We start from the raw sequence: 17,608 nt of genomic DNA on the forward strand, positions 1-17,608 counted from the left end.
AATAGTGAAATTTAAGCACAAATGGAGTATCAATTGAATGGTACCAATAAACAAACTTGAAATCAAATACCGAGCAGCAGAATTCTTGTTTTTAAATTCAGCAGAACCTTGCAAGATAAAAAAAAAAGAAAAGAAGACCTACATTCACTTGTTGCTTTAAAGTTACCAGAAGTGCAATGTTTTTGTTAAGTTTAATTCATGAAATTGAGATCAGCCTTTGTAAAAGGCTGCACACTATTTTGAAGTACCATTCGAATAGCTGGTTGTGCATAATAGGTGGCCCTCCGTTATCACTGACACTTCGTTTGTGCCAAAGTAAAAGATGCCATATGCAAGACGTTTGCCTTCCAGCCTTTTCGCTTGCCCATTTTTAATGCAGCTGGCTTGTCATCTGCAGGCGTTCTTACGACTTGTGGTTGGCACAGTGACAGTCGAGTTCAAAATTCAGATATCCGCACATCCCTCCTCATGGGGATGCAGAAGCTCATCACTGCAGCCTAAAAAAGCCCCTGCATTCGGGCGGCGGTCATTAGTGCTCCGTACGCAATGCAATCAACGCTACGTCCAAGGATGCATTTAGTAATTAGATTTAGCAGGGTTTACACCTCTCCATTTCGTCCCCCCATGAGAGAAGAAACCGTACGAGTGCAGAAAAATACCCCATGAGAGAAGAAACCGTACGAGTGCAGAAAAATAGAGTGAAAGCAAGACTCACGTGTTTATGACGTAGAGGACCATGTGGAGGAGGTAGGGGATGAGGTGCATGTTGCTCTGGGGTCCCCCACCTCCACTGTCCTCGCTAAAGGAGCGCTCAAAGGCAAAGCGGCTCAGCAGAAGCTTTAGGTCGTGCAACGTGGACACATAGCCAACGTCCAGGTGACCCGTGCAATCCTGAATGTATGTGTTGTGCCTGTCCCACACATGCACAAAGGCACCGTCAGTGTCACGCCGGCTAGATTCAAGAAGAGCTACACTTGAAACTGCTGGCACTTCACATTTACTTGCGGATGCATTCTGCATCTGTGTCCACTTTGAGTTAGCGGAAAAATAGGTTTATTTACTAGACGTGCGGGATACAGAACAGCACTTCCCGAGTCAAGCATGGAAGTGAACACTGAAAGTAGCAAATTCAAGTTGCCGATATCTCGGCTGCCAGGTACATTTCTAGTTTTTATAAATTACAGGCGAGTTCCAAAGCATGCAAAAATTAGGCTCTACGAGGTTTTTGCAACACTTCAAAACTAAATATTCAACAGTACTTCAGTACTTCAAATATTTACATACATCTCCTAAATGGCTCCAGTTATTTAGGCTTAACTAAAACCCTTGAAACAGATTTTTGAGCGGCCCTTTAGTTATGATCATAAAACGTCACTCAGGAGTAACCAGTGAGCTGAGGACACCACTTTTCTGCCCGAGGGAGAAACCAGAAATTAAATGTTTGTTTCTAGGTGCTAAGGCATTCGAATGAATTAATAGTCGCACAGCAGCAGGCAGTCCTGATTACAATGAAGACCACTGGCCTTGGGTCAACTTATGGTCAAACGACTAAGAGGGGACGGATTCCTTTTCTCTGTTTACCCAACTGACACTGACGAATGCTATTTATGAATTGTGGATTTTAAAAGCAACTCTGTGTATGCCTCCAGCAGTTGCGTTAAGCTGTTGGTGCAGTGGCTCACATTTGCTGATTTCCCACTAGGTTCTGCAGCAATTTCCAAGTTAAATATTCATGTGCGCAGCCTGGCTGTGGGTCCAGTTTGCTTACAACGATAATGGGTCTCAAGTGGTGAAACGGGGTGGGAATACCAGACGAAAATTTGGTACCAAGGAACACCGTTGTCCCGTTTCGTCACTACTCCCTGGACAACAAAAGAAGAAGAAAAAATTGCATCTATGGTGTTTTCTTGTGCTGTTGGGCCATGTTGGGTACACCCAAACATGGTAATGAAAAAAAAAAGTAAGAACTACTTCTTGCATCTTGCCATGGTGCTGGATGCAGGGAGGCAAATAATTTTCCCAGTCACTGGTTGTACTGCCACAGCATATCGGGCAGCATAAACTTCGGGTTCCCTGTTCTTGGTGTTGCAGCACATTATTTCGGACACTAACTGGGTTCCTTTTTCCAACAAGCATACTGGTAGGCGTGCAAAGCAAATATATCGCGGCAATTTCTTTTCCAGCTCTGTCGCTGCATCTGCCCCCATTGTAAAAGGGACAACGGGAAATCAAGTATGAGTACTGCCAATGGGAGTCAGAGCAGCACCTTTTACGAGCTGCGTAGACTAGTCACTAGAGCTGGACAAGCCACCGTTGCCGCATGCTGTACCACCCACCTGGCAAGGCAGCTGGCAAATGCAGACTCGGGCACTTGTGGGCCCCACAGGGGAAGAAGGCCATTGCACTTGGTGTTGGCATTTTGCAAGGCTGCACTCTCCCATTCGTCACGGCCACGGGCATGCCTGAATGCAAGAACTTCTCATCACTCGCATGCACAATGCTTCTCCACCCCACTTGTTTTCAAAAAATCACATTTCCTACGTCCCTCCGGCAGAAACAGAAACAGAGGCCGCCATTGCCAGAAGTATGGGCCTGTCTAAGCAGACGGTCCACTCGGCTGTCAAAAACAAGGATGCTGCTAAAAAACAAGACTTAAACGAGATTGACGAACAGCACTTTCGAGTACGCTAAGTGGTGCACCTGGAGGTTGAGTCTGCCCTCGCCAGTTTTTTTTTATGTAATAAAGAACTCAGGTTCAGTGAATTTTGGCATTTATCATTCCCACGCGTGCAACGTACCTATTCTCTCAAGCAGGGAGACAGGTTCCAATCCGTTGTGTGCAATCTGCCCCTGGCTATGCAGAGTCCTACTGCTCAAACTTTTGATTTCACACTGTCCTTCATGGGATTATTTTGTATCAGCCATTTTACTGACCAGACTAAGATCATTAAAAATGCGGAAGCTGGGGAACGTCAGGCAGCAATCCGAATTGTTTGATGAACGGTTTCGGGTAAGCCTGCTTCGTCACAAAGGGTTTGAAAAGAGCCTGGATAATTCTGCTGGCCATGAATGATTTTTACAGCTGGTTAGTAATTGCTCCTACTTACATTGTCGCTTTATTTGCTCAGTTTAGCGTGCATCTCTACGCACTCGACCAAATGTGCTAGGCCTTTTAAGAAGTGCCAGGGCTAATCTTCGAAAACAGCGCTGGGCAATTTTTTCCCCCACGTGAACGCTGTGCAGAGATGCTGCAGGTGTGTAGAAAGAATAAATTGTCTGTAGCATGTATATGCAATAATGGTCAAGGTTCCCACTTTACTCTCATATCTCCTTCCTTCCCAGTTGGACACTGCATACTTCGGACACAGCAGACATTTTTTTTCCTGTTAACAAGGTCCGTTGTAATGGGCGTACACTGTATTTGTTTCTGTGAAAGTGACTTTGTTGTGTACAGTGCAAAACATATACTGTCTAACCCACTTACAACAATATCGAAATTCTTATAGCCAATCTTATTATATTATAGCCAATTCTTTAGTCATCGTTATAGCCAAAAATCATCATAAGCAAGTTTGGCAGGAAAACATAATTTTGAAAGCATTCCATGGTTCTGCCCAGCATTTAGCGAAGGGGAAACATAACTGTGCAGTTGCTCAGAAAGCGCTGCGCCCCAACCGACTCAACACAGCACAAAGGAAAGACGAACACTTCAATATAAGGAGGAAGCCCCTCCATCATCTCCTTGACTTTCCTAAACTTAAAATGATCAGCTGGTTCTATATGAATGCAGCAGCATCACTTTTTCATCTCAGTGGTTTACACCAGCTTAGAGGATCCAGTTCATATGGCAATAATTCTGCAGCGCTGGGGCTTTTAAACACCAGAGCTGTTTAGGCCGACACATCCGTCCATCGCACCAAAAAACGTCGAAGCCTCTTGAAAGAAATGTGGTTAGGGAAGTCCTGGGAATCAAACACGGGATCTTTACTCCCTGAAACCGGCAGCGTAACCACTGGGCCACCCCAAGGCCCGAGAGATATGAGGTTAGGAGTGGAAAAAAAAAGGGGGGGGGGGGGAAGAAAAGCTTCCTGTGGTTGGAATCGAACCTGGGTCCCTCACATTATGAAACCGGCATCTATCCCATTGAGCTATCATCACATTCCGGGAGCAGAGCATTTCCTCTGGGTTCGTAGCACTGGCGTTGACTTTGGACTTGGCCGTGGGTTTTAGCGCACGCTAAAGTGGTCCACTTTGGGAGAGAGGTGAAAGCCTGCAGACGAAACAATCCGGACAGATGGGCCAGGATCATTTTTTGCAAGAGGGGTGGTGTCGACAGCACACCCTACACGGCGCGGTGGTGCAGTCACGGTCACGATAGGAAGGGTGAGGGGAAGGAGGAGAAAGAGCCGTCCACTGCTTTTAGCAGGGGTGAGACAGCCCAAACAGATTTGGGAGCAGTTTTCGGAGCAGCAAAATTTCGATTTTGGAGCAGAAGAATCTTGATTTGGAGCAGTTAGGGACATTTAATACATCGTCTTGTGAGCTTAAAAAATCATTATTTCAGCAATTTGCTGGGTCAAGTGCACATTTCAATCAGTTTTGAATACACAGAACACTCAAACAGCCTTACCTGAAAGAGTTTTTAAGAGTATCACAAAGTACTAACTGCACTACCTTTTTCCTAACTGGTGGTATTGTGTTGCGCCTCCACACAACACTGACAACAAAACTGCCGTTAACATTAGAGAGTTTTAGCAGTCCGTCTGTTCTGTTGGTTACTTTGTTACCGGGTTGACCGGACCGGTCTGCGCCTGCGCGTGCGGAAGGGCGAGGAGGCGCGGGCAACTAATCCCCCTACGGCTATGAATGCCCAAGTGCCCAGACGAATCCCGGTGAGCACGGTAACTACGTACACGACAGAACAGACGGACTGCTAAAACTTATCAAATTTAAGGGCTCCGCAATTGTGGCGTTTTTTTTTTTTTGCTGTTTTAATGCTAAAATTATTTTTTTGTAATCCCAGGCTGTGTTGTACAACCGACTGTAGTCACGGCAACAGTTGAGCAGCTTCGAGCTAACAGTCGCATAGCCCAACCAGCCTACCCGTTTCAGCCCCCGGGGCGCAGGTTCACCCTATGGTCATTTGAGTAGCGTTAATGTTTAGCCACCTAGATTTTGCATTAAAGTTCACTTTGCATACTTCAAGTGTTATAGTCGCGTTCTATGGCAACCGTGTAGTCCTGCAGCTATTGGGCGCTGCCTGAACAGGTCGCGGCGCCGCAGCACAGCCCGCAACTTTCGTGTCGACCGTTCCATCCCCGTGGCTCACGATCGCGCTTCGAAGCACAGCAACACCTCAACATTTTACAACAGCACAACAAGCCAAAAAATTCACTTCACGAACCCGATTGTAGACGCGCGCACCGCGTTTCGCACTCAAGGACAAACCACGCCGAAGTCGTAGGCCCCACATTTCAATGAATTTTTTTTCCAGCCGCTCAACTTCCCGTAATCTGGCACCAATCTCAAACCATATCCTTGCGTTAACGTCACTGTTCAGAGCCACAACAGATAGAATGAATAGACTGAAACTCAGATGATAGCGTAAAATAAACCAGGGAAAATATCGGCGATACGCACTGATCGCGTTGGTAGCAGCAAGATCAGGCGGCGGCCATGTTTGTTGCCACAGCGATGCCTAATCGAGAAGGCCGTTTCTGCGAACCCGGACGGAAAACGAATCCAGTTTTAGAAGCTATCGCTTGTTTCATTTCAGTCTTTCTATTTGTGCCATTTCTGTGTTTGCGATTGACCGACGATAAAAGCGGTGACCGGGATGCGGGAGGCTTTTGTCCCCGCCGAAACTGACATGAGCATCAAAATCCGTGCCGTTGAGGCTCTTCTGGAGCAGTTTGGCGCAATTTTCGCCATTTTCGTGCTTTTGGAGCAGCTTGGCGCAGCAAAATGGAATTGTATCAGAAAGGCGCAATATGCGCAGCTGTCTCACCCCTGTTTTAGGGGTGTGCTGGCAGAATTTCTCCTTCACTCTGAGGGAGAGCAAACTTGGGGGGGCACTTCTGCGTCATTTGGAGTTGAATATATTGGCAGTCACTGGTATTTTTGTTCGATATAAGCTTACTTTTTGCTATATATTCTCAATGAAAATATACTGCGACCAGAAATAGTTCGATATAAAGGACTATTTGGATGTAATGTAGCCTACCACTTAACCCTTTGAGGGTCACGGCCGTACATGTATGGCATCGGCAAACACTTTCAAAATGGTCAATGATGAACATGTACGGCATTGCTTGTATCTTTAAAAATTACACCTTTCTCGCCAACTTCTCTTCCTTGGAATGTGCTGCCGCACTTCAAAAATACGTCAAATTTTTTTCTTGCGCCGCTGGCTCTTCTATTTTTTTATGATTTACTTCAGCGGCGCACCGGCTATTGCTTTCGCATCCGCTAACGAGGGGGCGCGCTGCGTATCGCCCACCAGGCGCCCAGGCGCCTCTCGCTTCTTGCGCCTGCCACAGACCAAGGTCGCCTGCGAAACTGATGACGCTCTTTTCTCCCTTTTTTTTTTGTATTTTATGGGTGGTGCGCCGTCTATCGCTCCCGCATCCGGCTGCGCGCAGCGGCTGGTTTTGGTATTGTCCTCCGGGCGCTTCCCGCTTTTTGCGCCGGCGAAACTGATGTCTACAGTCAAACCCGTTTATAGCAAACTGCAATATGCACCGCGATTAGTTCGATATATCCAATAGTTCGATACAGCCGAACCCACCTATAACGAGCTTATTGTTACGAGTTCGCAATCTGCGGGAGCCCCCCGCCCCCTCCCCTACTCCGCCATCCGCGTATGCAGAAACGAACACAGTACAGTAGCCATTACCAGACCAAAATAATCCATTTATTGCAAGTATGAAAGCTACTTTCCGCCTTAACTGCCCACGTTGATTTTTGTTTTCACTTTCATTTTGGTGGCTTCAACCAGCATAGCATTCTCTACACGAAACATTGTTTGCACCAGTTCGAGTCCACGTCCTCAAAAATCTAAGAAGCATTGGCGGAGCACATCGACTTCCGAAAGCGCTTCATTATAGGCGTCGGACGGATTTCACTGGCGACATCATCGGGAACGTTGGCAAGCTCTTCCCACAGTTCACCGATGCTGCTGTCTTGGTCCGCACTCACTGACTGGGCGGGTTCCGTCGCAAGTCCCGCGCATCAGAAACAGTTCTGGAAAGTATTGGGCATCATGTCGCTCCGTGCAAGGCGCAATGTCTCAGTCGCGGCTCTTGCTCCGTGGTCACGGCCAATCCACATCTCAATCGCCGCTCCGAGATCATGCATTTCAGCGGCCATTCTAGGCGCCCAGAGTTCGATATATCGGATGTGAACTTCGTTATAAGGAATATGTTTCCCATGTATTTCCGTAACTAAATTATTTTTGTTCGATATATAGCATAATTCGCTCTATCTGGGTTCGTTATAGCCGGGTTTGAATGTATCTGATTTTGATTCACTCAAAAGGTGCCGGCTTGTTACTCTCTCGTTTTTATTTAGAATTTTTCTTGTGTTACTCATGAATAAACCACATATATGTAACAACACAAACAATGTTTTTGCCACTTTATGGTCATCCTAAAAAAATTACGATGATTTTTTATCGAAATAGGTTCATCCGAAGAAGAATGTAAATCAGCAATAAAAAAAATCGACCCTGGGGGGTTGCATTTGGCGAATAAATTCGACCCTCAAAGGGTTAAAAGTTAAAACTGCATCTGCAACTTTGACAGCCATGCTGCAGCAGTCGTTGACGTGAAGAGGACTTCAAATGAACACCTGCCTGTGCTTATGAGTAGTGTCCAAGTGAACGGTAGATTGTGACCATAGCTTGGTTTAACCGTGTTTTGGTTATAGTGTGGTACCATTTAAAGTGAGGATTTTCATGGCTTCCATGGCACACGTTATAGGCGTCTAAACTGTACCAGTACAGCCTTTCGTGGTGCTTTTTCGGCAGGAACAGAGGTAAGTTCCCCAATCAATCAATTCATAATTCAATCAAAGGCGCAACTAGCCCGTTGATAATTAAGTAAATCTGTAAATGACCAAGCCCTCACCTGACAGCAGCCATGTGGCAATCGACGTGCACAATGTTGAAGTGAGTGACAGTAGAATATCCGGGCGTCTTGCGAGGCTTGGCCTCGAACTCCTCGAGGTTGCAGCGCTTGGTGAAGGTGTAGATGCCAAGCACCTTGCTGGGCTGAAACTTGTAGCCCTCTCGACAGATTATGCACACCAGTCCCAGCTCTTCACCAAGGTCTTCCATCTGCTTGAGGATTGAGCTCTTGGCCGTTACCTGTGCAGAACAACATCCCTGAGCCTCCAGCACAGCCAGCCAAGGCCTCTGCATCGTGAGGCTAATGTTTCTTCCACATTCAACAAGCCGTACCACAGGATCCACCAGCGTCAAGGCAGGTGTACACAACAAACACTGGGCACATCATGCAGACAAGTCCCCAGAGTGAGAGAGAGCCAAACTGCCCTCAATGAATAGCATTTCGGTATCGTGGCGTCATTCAATGCTGGATTGTTGTTGCCAGGGTGCGATACAAAAAAGCGGGCCCTTAATTAACAGATAGCCAGCCTGTGGCGTTGCAAGGGGAGTGGCAGCGGAAGGAGAACAAGCCTCACCTGGCCCTTCTCGTTGGTGCGCATGCCCAGCTCGCCGAGCTGTTTCTCTCGCATGGCCATGGCGAGTCGCTTCTTCTCGTCCCGCGTCTGCTTGCGGACCTCCTCGATCTTCTGCGCCACATTGGGGTTCTCTTTCAAGGCCTCCATCAGGTTCTCCGCCAGGGAGCCCACATGCTCGTCACTCGACACCTGCTCCAACCTGCACAAGTGGGGAGAAGCACTGAGACCCTGGCACCAGAGCCAGCCTGCCAAAAAAACCTAGCAACTGAAGGGATCTAAGGAGTTATCTGCTCAGGCAGGGGTGGAAGCAGGGTCTAGCTTTTTGGAGCAGGCACGGGAGCAGCAAAAGTCTTATTTTGGAGCAGCTTTGGAGCTGCAAAAATCGCATTTTGGAGCAGGTTTGGAGCAATTTAGGGGCTACTTCGGAGCACTTTTGGAGCACACTGACAGCCTCAAATAATGCAGCTGAGCACTTTTAAGAGGAACTAATCCAAAAACTGCATGAAAATTAGAATTGGCCAGAATTATTTAGGAGTGCAATAAATCAAATAGGAGCTGGCACTTTGATATTATTGTTTACTCGGGACTGAAACCTGCTTTTTGCCAATTCCTTTAAATGTAGCGAAGCGACTTTTCGGCCTTTATTTGTATAATAATCAACACTATGTTACTAACGGTGGCTGCTTTTTAAAAATTTTTTGATAAAGTAGTTTCGAGCTAAAACAATCGTGCGCAGTGCGCCGCCCCACTGCCGCCGTCACCGCAACCGTGAAATCAGGCGTCGTGAACGTGCCCTACCCGCGCAGCGCTCGCCAAGCGCACATCGTCTCGCATCGATATTCCCCAGCACAAAGACGTGCGCCGTACAATATGATGCCGTATTCGCAGCAAGCTGCCGCCGCAGCGTCGACCGAGGAGGTAGGCAAAGGCAGGCAGCGAACGAAGATGGCGATTTCACGACGCCTGATTCCGTGGTAGACGCGAAGGCGAAAGCGGGCACGGCATCCCGTCAAGACGCCTGCTTTCGCGGTCGAGTCGGACCTCGTTGGCGCGCGAACGACTACGGCGGCTGTGTGGCGCGCTGCACGCAACTGTTTTAGCTATACACCACTTCTTTCATTAAAGCAGCGCGAACAATTCGGTCGCAAGTTCGGGGTTTATGCGCGCCGAAAACTCCCACCGAGGAACGCTAACGCGCACGTGTCGCGCAGCTGTCGAAATACCTACAATACACACTTGACAGTGGAAAGGAAAGTGATAGCGGCCGCCGCAACACTCTAGAGGAGCGTGTGCATGCGCTCAGTATCGTAGAAGAGCCCTTCGCGCGGAAGCTCGCGTCATCGGGCGCATGCAGTTCCCGGTTCGTGCAGGTACCCAAAAATTAGACTTCAATCACCACAGTAACTGCGTACTCCCGCAATCATAATAATAAAAACAACCTATGATGCGAACGATGTGCGAAAGGGTCCTTCGTTTTACTTCGAGCAGCTGCAAATTCCAGAGGCCATGCCTCAAGTTATATCACTAGATAACTGTTCAAAGTACTTTTACTCATGCTGGTGACAGCCTTCCGGGAAAGCCGCGGCAAAAACAACGTTGCGTTAAAGTCCACGAGGGAACCACGAGTGCACCGAACTGCTGTGGCTATGGATGCGGCCTGGATCCTGCTGTGTCTATTGTGTAGCCAGCGCTCAGTGTTGCCCGGACGACGACAAGATTTGGCTAAATTTGGCGTTGTATGCTCTCAATGGACAATAATCGTGCAAATTGCCGTTTCTGCGCAGCTTGGCGCAGCAGGGCAAATTGGCGCACAATGGCGGAATTGGCGCAGCAGTTCCACCCCTGCTCAGGGGATTGCTTCTTCTCAGAAATTTTCATTTTTTTTTGTTTTTCATTGTACAGTCGAAACCCACGATAATGTAATTCCTGTGGCAACGAAATGTTTTCGGACCCCCGGTGACTGTCCATAAAAGCCCATATCTTTTACAGTCAAGTCTACTAATAACACTACCGTTTATATCAATATATCGGATATAACAATGAACAACTATGGCACCGTCTGCTTTTGTATGCGTTCTATGGTAAAATAAACTGCTTATTACAAAGCTCCAGTTCCGCGACATCGGATATAACGATTGAATCCAGTTACAGCGCACACCGAAAATGCGAGCTGCCGCCGGCTCTCCGCACCGACAACGTTTACGGCATGCGCCGTGATGCGCCTCTTATCTGTCCCTGCGTCAGAAAACGAGTCGACTGTGCCACTTACGAGGAAGCGAGAGAAGGTGGGGACAAGTTTTCCTTCTGAACCCCACTCCCGGCGCTGCCACTTTGGCATTTGCCCGCACCTGCTCGCTTGCACCATTCGTGCATTCATTTGTTGTGGCACGTGTGCGCTGCTTTGAATTTGGCTGGGTGCCTCTTCAACTGCCTGTTTTTCCGTGGAAGGGACGTCAAGGCCGATGTTTTGAAAATGTCCGAGTGGCTCACTGAAGAGGCGATTGTTGCGCGGATATGTGCTGTGGCCAGCGGTGACAGTGACGACTCTGACAACGCAGTTGTGCAGCCTACTCGGGCAGCGCCTTTGCAGGAGGCCCAACGCATGATACAGTCCCTCAGGGTCATTATTTCCATTAACGACCCTTCGCTCAGCTAGGTGAAGCCCATATAGATGCTCTCGTCTTGTCAATCTTTCTTGTGTCCCGTCACCGCACACGTTATGCGCAGGTCGTGGGTTCGATTCCCGCTTCCGATCACGGCAGATTTTTGCTTGACTTCGATTTCTTTATTCCTGTATCATACAAAAATGACAATCACCTCATTCGGCGTTAAAAAGTATATTCAAGTAGCCGAATAGCACTGGCAATAAGGACTGCATCACTAAGGACTGCATCGCGCGTGCGTGCATGTGTGTGTGCTAATTTTTGCTCGCTCTTAGGCAAATGTCCAACCTAAAGCATCAGTGAGCAAAGTAACTGCAGTAAAACCTCACAGCTACAGCAGATGTGGTATGCTATGGCCGGACAAACTGCTGCGCAAGTGGTGGCCAGCAAGTGCACCCACCTGTGGATTATGGGGATGCACTCGGCACTGACTAGGAGCTGCGTCATCTCGTGTCCGCGGCTCAGGCCCGTCAGGATTCGCAGGACGTATTTGAGTGCTGGCTTGGATGTGAACTCTTTCCAATTCTCAGAGGCAGACAGCAGCGAGCTCCTGTTGGGGCAAATGAAGTGGGCACGTCATGCTCCTCAAAAATCAAGATCCCACACTATAGTGGCAAGGCCAATGGCAACACCACAGTATGCACTGCGCGCAGCTCCCCCTGGTGAACAAAGTGAACAAAACGCGGCAGCGAGCGACAGCCTGCACACCTGCTCAACACAAGCATATGTATGCTATTAGCTCTGTGAAGAACCACCTATGCCATGCCCTGCATGTGGTCAGTGTAAAGTTTCTAGGGGAACAGAGGTTGTACAACTCTTCACCACATGGTGACAGGGTTCATGGACTACAGAGCTGTGTAGGGGAGCCCAGTCTAGAGCTGCGCCACTCCCACTGCTGTTGGGGTGCTTGGCACATGTGTGGCCATGTTGCTATTGCTGCACCTGTTGCTGCTGGAGGTGTTCGCGGGATACTGCAACGTGCACCTGTGCACGTGTTCGAACTACACACATGCATGGCATGTCACCATCGTTAGCTACAAACGTAACATCTGCATGCCTAGCTTCTAACTGAATGGAGCAGCACATGTCACATTACAGGGAATTACAAGGTCACACGCTCGATGATCCCTGAAGTGGCTTTTGAGCGTTTTATTTTTCCCCTGCAGCGCCCGCCATCATGCATGCAGTGTATTGCTCAGCCTCCGGAGATTACCTGAATGGCAAAGCGTTTATATGCAAGGGCACCAACACAGTAGAGGCATGTCACCATCGTTAGCTACAAACGTAACATCTGCATGCCTAGCTTCTAACTGAATGGAGCAGCACATGTCACATTACAGGGAATTACAAGGTCACACGCTCGATGACCCCTGAAGTGGCTTTTGAGCGTTTTATTTTCCCCTGCAGCGCCCGCCATCATGCATGCAGTGTATTGCTCAGCCTCCGGAGGTTACCTGAATGGCAAAGCGTTTATATGCAAGGGCACCAACACAGTAAAGGCATGCAGCAGTTTTCAAACAAATACTGCTATTACCGTATTTACATGATTGTAAGTCCCCCCCCCAAATTGCATCTCTCTCTCTCTCTCTCTCTCTCTCTCTCTCTCTCTCTCTCTCTCTCTCTCTCTCTCTCTCTCTCTCTCTCAAAAAAAAAAAAGGGGGGGGGGGGGGGGGGGGGGGGCAAGCACAGAAAGCAGTTCGGTTGAATGCTGCTGTGAACGAGCGCTGAGAGAGTTCTTTGGGCCCTGGGCACTTGTGACAGACGGGACAATTCAGCACACAGAAGTGACACAAGCACGCGGCAATGCCCCCAGGGCCGCCTCGAAAAATCGGATCACATCGTATCACAAAGAGAAGCTCTTCCGTCAACTACCAACAGCCCCCCTATGGCGGCTCTTCCATCAAGATGGATGTTCCCACAAGAGCCGTACACTCGTGGTGCGTGCAGTAGACGTTAAAATAGAAAAGCTTTTGTATAAGCACGCGGAATAACCATGCACTGTGGGTTGAGCGAGAAACTTTATTCCCAATCATGAGAACACATTCACTGCGATATGACAACCATCAAAGCTACCGGCAGCGGCCACTGCCGTGCGATATCAAAAAACAACATGGCGGCTGACTGAAGCAGCCGCTCGCGATTTCCTTTGATTCGCGAGTACGTTATGCGCATTCAAGAAGCGTTTTGTTCGCCTCTAATAAACAAAATGAGTATCATTGAATCCCTTGAATCAATGGACGGCACGCTGACGTAGGCACAATCATATCACGTTGTTCAGTACACTTCCGAACGCGGTGGTGGAAGGTTAGCCGCTCAAGGTAAGGTGGACAAAAGGCACAGATTGGGGATGCAAACTTTCAAAGTCGACATCACCTTAATGTATGCAATGGTAAACGCTACAATTTGACCGTAACCATAGAAACGAGAGTGTTATGCTTTCCTCAGCTCGTAGCACCCCTGATTTCTCATTTCTCTTGCCGTTACAAGCGGCAAAAAGTTCAATTTCGATTCTAAGTCGACCCCACAACATTTAAGGGGGGACGCGGCTTTCAACTTCGGAAAAATGACCAAAACATCGTTTTTTTTGAAACCCACATATTCGGCTTCTATGTTTCCTATTCTGTGCGTCTGCAAAGTTTTTACGCTGAAAAGCGTCGCAAAGTGGCATACAAAAATACTTTTGTCAGGCGCGGTGACAAACTATCAGCGCAAAAGGGCGAAAAAACGGCAATTTTCGGAGCGCTCTATCTCCGCAACGGTGCCACCGGGCGCGGCCATTTTGATATGGTTAGATCGGCCGAGCGATCGTCTTTCCGGTTCTGCTCGTCTCTTTTATCTTCGTTCATTCACAAACGCACAAACGGCAGAAAAGAAACGACGCACAAACGAAGCTAGAAATAGATGCTGAAGCGCTATTGGTCCCCGGTCGGGGCACAGAACAACGACCCTCCTGATTGGATGTTGCGGGCGCAACGCAAGATGGCGGCCGCCTGAGCTGCGTAGCGAGCGGATTGAGTTCATTTTTGCTGCTGCGCTCGGCCGAGTTTCTGTTCAATCTGTGGTATTCAACACGGACGTTATCGCGATGGGAATGCCAGAGATAACGAGCCGGATTAGGGGAAGTTGTGTGGCTCGAAAGGCGGAGGTCATCGAACGCTTCGTGGTGCGCGTGACTCTACCGTCGCCAGACCCCGGAGGGTGACGCGGTGTGCGCGCTTGCGATAGCGGTTCGTGAAGTGAACTTTTAGTCGGATTTGCGATGTTTACACGCTTAGTTATTGCTGTGTTTTGACTGTGGGCTCGCTAGCCTTGAGAAAGAAACGGTCGACGCGTCAAACGCTGCGGCGCGCACGGCATAGCCGACGCGCATTGGAGCATCACATGACTGGGCAACCGGTTACGATTGAACGCCAGTAGTTGTAATTAATGCCTGCGACGTTAGATTTAATCTTAAAAGCGACCTGACCAGCCATATCAGGTATAATCAAAGTTCGATATGTCGCGGTAAGCGTGCGCTGCGATGCGCGCGAGCCATATCGCCTTTCTTGCGCAACGTTTCCCGTGCACTTGTAATGTAATTTTCATGCAAACAGGTTTGAGTTAGTAATTTAGGAATAAAAATATGCTCTCTGCGTTAAAAATGTACGTTACTGTGGCAGCATTTAACAGTGATTTTTTTAGGGAAATTATTGATACCATTGCTCAGGGCATACTGGCTGTGCTGCGAGAAATATTGGATGCCTTGAATGTCAAAAGTAGTAAAAAAATATGCTCTTGCATTGAAGTTGGGAGTTATGCAGAATACTCTACCAAGCTTCAAAGTAGCTCATTTTCATCTTTATGGTATGCAAACTTTTGGCACTGAACACCTGCACATGAGTACTAAGTTGCTGTGCCAGGCAAGATAAAACATAAAAAAAGCCAAAAATGTTCAAATTTAAGTAAAAAAAATGCTTAACTTGTTGCCATGGTGACAACACTGTAAAAGGAGGTTGTCCAGTGCGATACAGCCAACCAACTAACCTACTTTGCATTGAAAGCCCATTGAAACCCATCTCCCCTCCGTTTGATTTGCAAAGAGGGGTATGTACTCTTCACGGAGGAGCTGAAAATGATGTTTTCTGGAAAGAGAAAGGCTGTAAAAGGCACTCCAATTTCAAGGCAAGGACTTCCAGAAGCCCCATGTTCAAAAGGACATGAAGGCTACAACCGTGACGACTTCTGATATGTGAAACCCATGTTGCAACTTCGGAAGCCGTTTTCTCAAAACAGTTTTTTTTGCCACCTGTGTCGCTTGTACCAGGGATTTCTTCATGACCGCTGGGTCTATTTTGATTCCGTTTCTTGCATTACATTCCTTGATGAACTGTTCAGGTCGTGACACTTTTGGTTTTCCAGATTTGTTTTTTTGTGATTTTTTATTCAAATAATCATTCACAGTTGACATGCCTGTTGCACATTAACCTCTAAAAAAATGAAAACTAAAAAACATTGAGTTGTAAAAAAAAAATTCTAAAACTGTCACGACCTCGTCCATTCATTTGGGAATGCAAAGCACTTCGAACAAGTTTTCTATCATGTTTTATAAGCCGCTCAAGCTCGGTACAAGCGGAACAAAAAGAAAATTTCATACATAAAAAAGTTTTCAAAATATTACTTTGAAATTTTTATAGTGTTATCACAGAAGCATTTCCAGTTGCTGTGCCAATTTTCATCAAAATCCACAAAGAAATAAAAAAGTTGATTTTGAAAGCCACGTCCCCCCTTAATTGTCAAACTTGAGGAAAAAAAAAAAAAAAAAAAAAAAAAAAAAAAAAAGGAGTCGACCTACAATCGTGTAAATACGGTAGATGATATTAAAAATCGACTACAGAAGCACAAGGTTTCAGCGCAAATGAGCGCTTCATGCGGGGGATATGTTTGTTTTTATGACAGCTGCTGGGTGCATACCCATCAACAGTGCCCGCCTCAGCATGCTTGCACTGCTCCTACCTGCGCGACGGGTGGGTTTCCCACATAAAAGCATAAAATCACCAACCGAGTTTACGTGCCAAAGCTACACCTGGGCTGTGAACCATGTTGTAGTGGAGGGTTCCGAGTATTTCTGACCCCCAGGGGATCTTAAACACGCACCTGTCTGGTAAATGAGTCTCACCAGTACCTGAAGAACAGCTATCACGACTCAGGGTCAAGCCCGCAATGTTATGAAAGCCAGTGGCTTCCAGGGGTCCTTGAGCTAACTTATGCTTTTGTAGCGTCAACACTACTATTTGGGACCCTTCTAAGGCTAGTCGCAACAGGAACACACACACCGGTTGCTTACTTGGCTGGTGGCGAGTACACCAGCAGGTAGCGGATGGCAGCTTGGACAATGCCACGGGCGACGAGGAGGTTCTTGAGCCGGTTGCCATTGTCATTTCGCTCAATGCCGGCACTGAGGTTGCAGAAGCACTCCAGCTGGACGTCATCATCAGGTGTGTGCTCCAGGTCAAAGCGACTGAAATTGAGCTGCCGCTTGAAGTGGTTGATGAGGACCTCCATCTTGGCCTGGCAAAGAGAAGGGGGCAACACTCAGGCACTGCTTGGAGAAACTTCGAAAATTATGGCTGAGGGCACAGTAAAAGAGGTACACCAAGACACACTGTCAAGATCACAGATGTCCACGATGACAAGTCACTTAGAGCTGTGATAGTTAGAGTTTCTCACTAACTCACCTAGACTGGAATCTGGCGGGTGCTATAGCGTCAACGTGATTCGGCAAAAGCGCTCTACGCCTCCATAGGTGCTGCCATACCGTGTAGTTAGGCCGGAAGTTCACTGTGGCATGACCGGCAACGACTTTGTGGCTACGCAAATTGAGTTTTTGTTAAAAATTGCTGCCAAAGGTGCCGCTGTTAACAAATTTCATTTTGCATATGACACTGTGTTAGCGGGCTTATGTTGCAGAACAAATTTAGGGGTTAGAAAGAAAAGAAAAAAGCAGAAGTCCTGCCTTTGGCTCACGCCGCCAGATACAGCGGGCCGTCCCGGATGTATTTTTAAATTATTACATACTCCAAACTGAATGAGGTTTCCTTTGATTTTTTTTTGGAATATTTAGTTGAAAAAAATTATTTAAATTGTCTTAAACTGTGTTCTTGCTTCCTCTCAATACAGTATTATTCGTATGCTACACAATTTGGTAGGCGAAGAAGATGCAACACAGAGATGCAAGAATGATGTAATCGCGTCGTATTTATTTGTTT

At 47.5% G+C, this 17,608-nt stretch overlaps 1 protein-coding gene across 5 annotated transcripts in view; it reads right to left on the reverse strand.

Annotated features, from left to right (window-relative positions):
• Positions 1–17,608, reverse strand: part of Poe (E3 ubiquitin-protein ligase-like protein poe) — a 278,680-nt gene that overhangs the window by 15,528 nt on the left and 245,544 nt on the right. For all 5 annotated transcript variants that reach the window (XM_077682762.1, XM_077682782.1, XM_077682776.1 and 2 more), the window contains 6 exons: positions 16,687–16,910; positions 11,764–11,913; positions 8,701–8,899; positions 8,127–8,365; positions 2,337–2,462; positions 716–910 (listed from right to left, as the gene is read on the reverse strand). In XM_077682762.1, the coding sequence (XP_077538888.1) occupies positions 716–910; positions 2,337–2,462; positions 8,127–8,365; positions 8,701–8,899; positions 11,764–11,913; positions 16,687–16,910 (1,133 nt within the window). The remainder of the gene's footprint in view (positions 1–715; positions 911–2,336; positions 2,463–8,126; positions 8,366–8,700; positions 8,900–11,763; positions 11,914–16,686; positions 16,911–17,608) is intronic.

Source organism: Haemaphysalis longicornis, unplaced genomic scaffold (assembly GCF_048455015.1).
Source record: "Haemaphysalis longicornis isolate Haplotype H1 unplaced genomic scaffold, Haemaphysalis longicornis Haplotype H1 scaffold_1, whole genome shotgun sequence".
Taxonomy (NCBI): Eukaryota; Metazoa; Arthropoda; class Arachnida; order Ixodida; family Ixodidae; genus Haemaphysalis; species Haemaphysalis longicornis.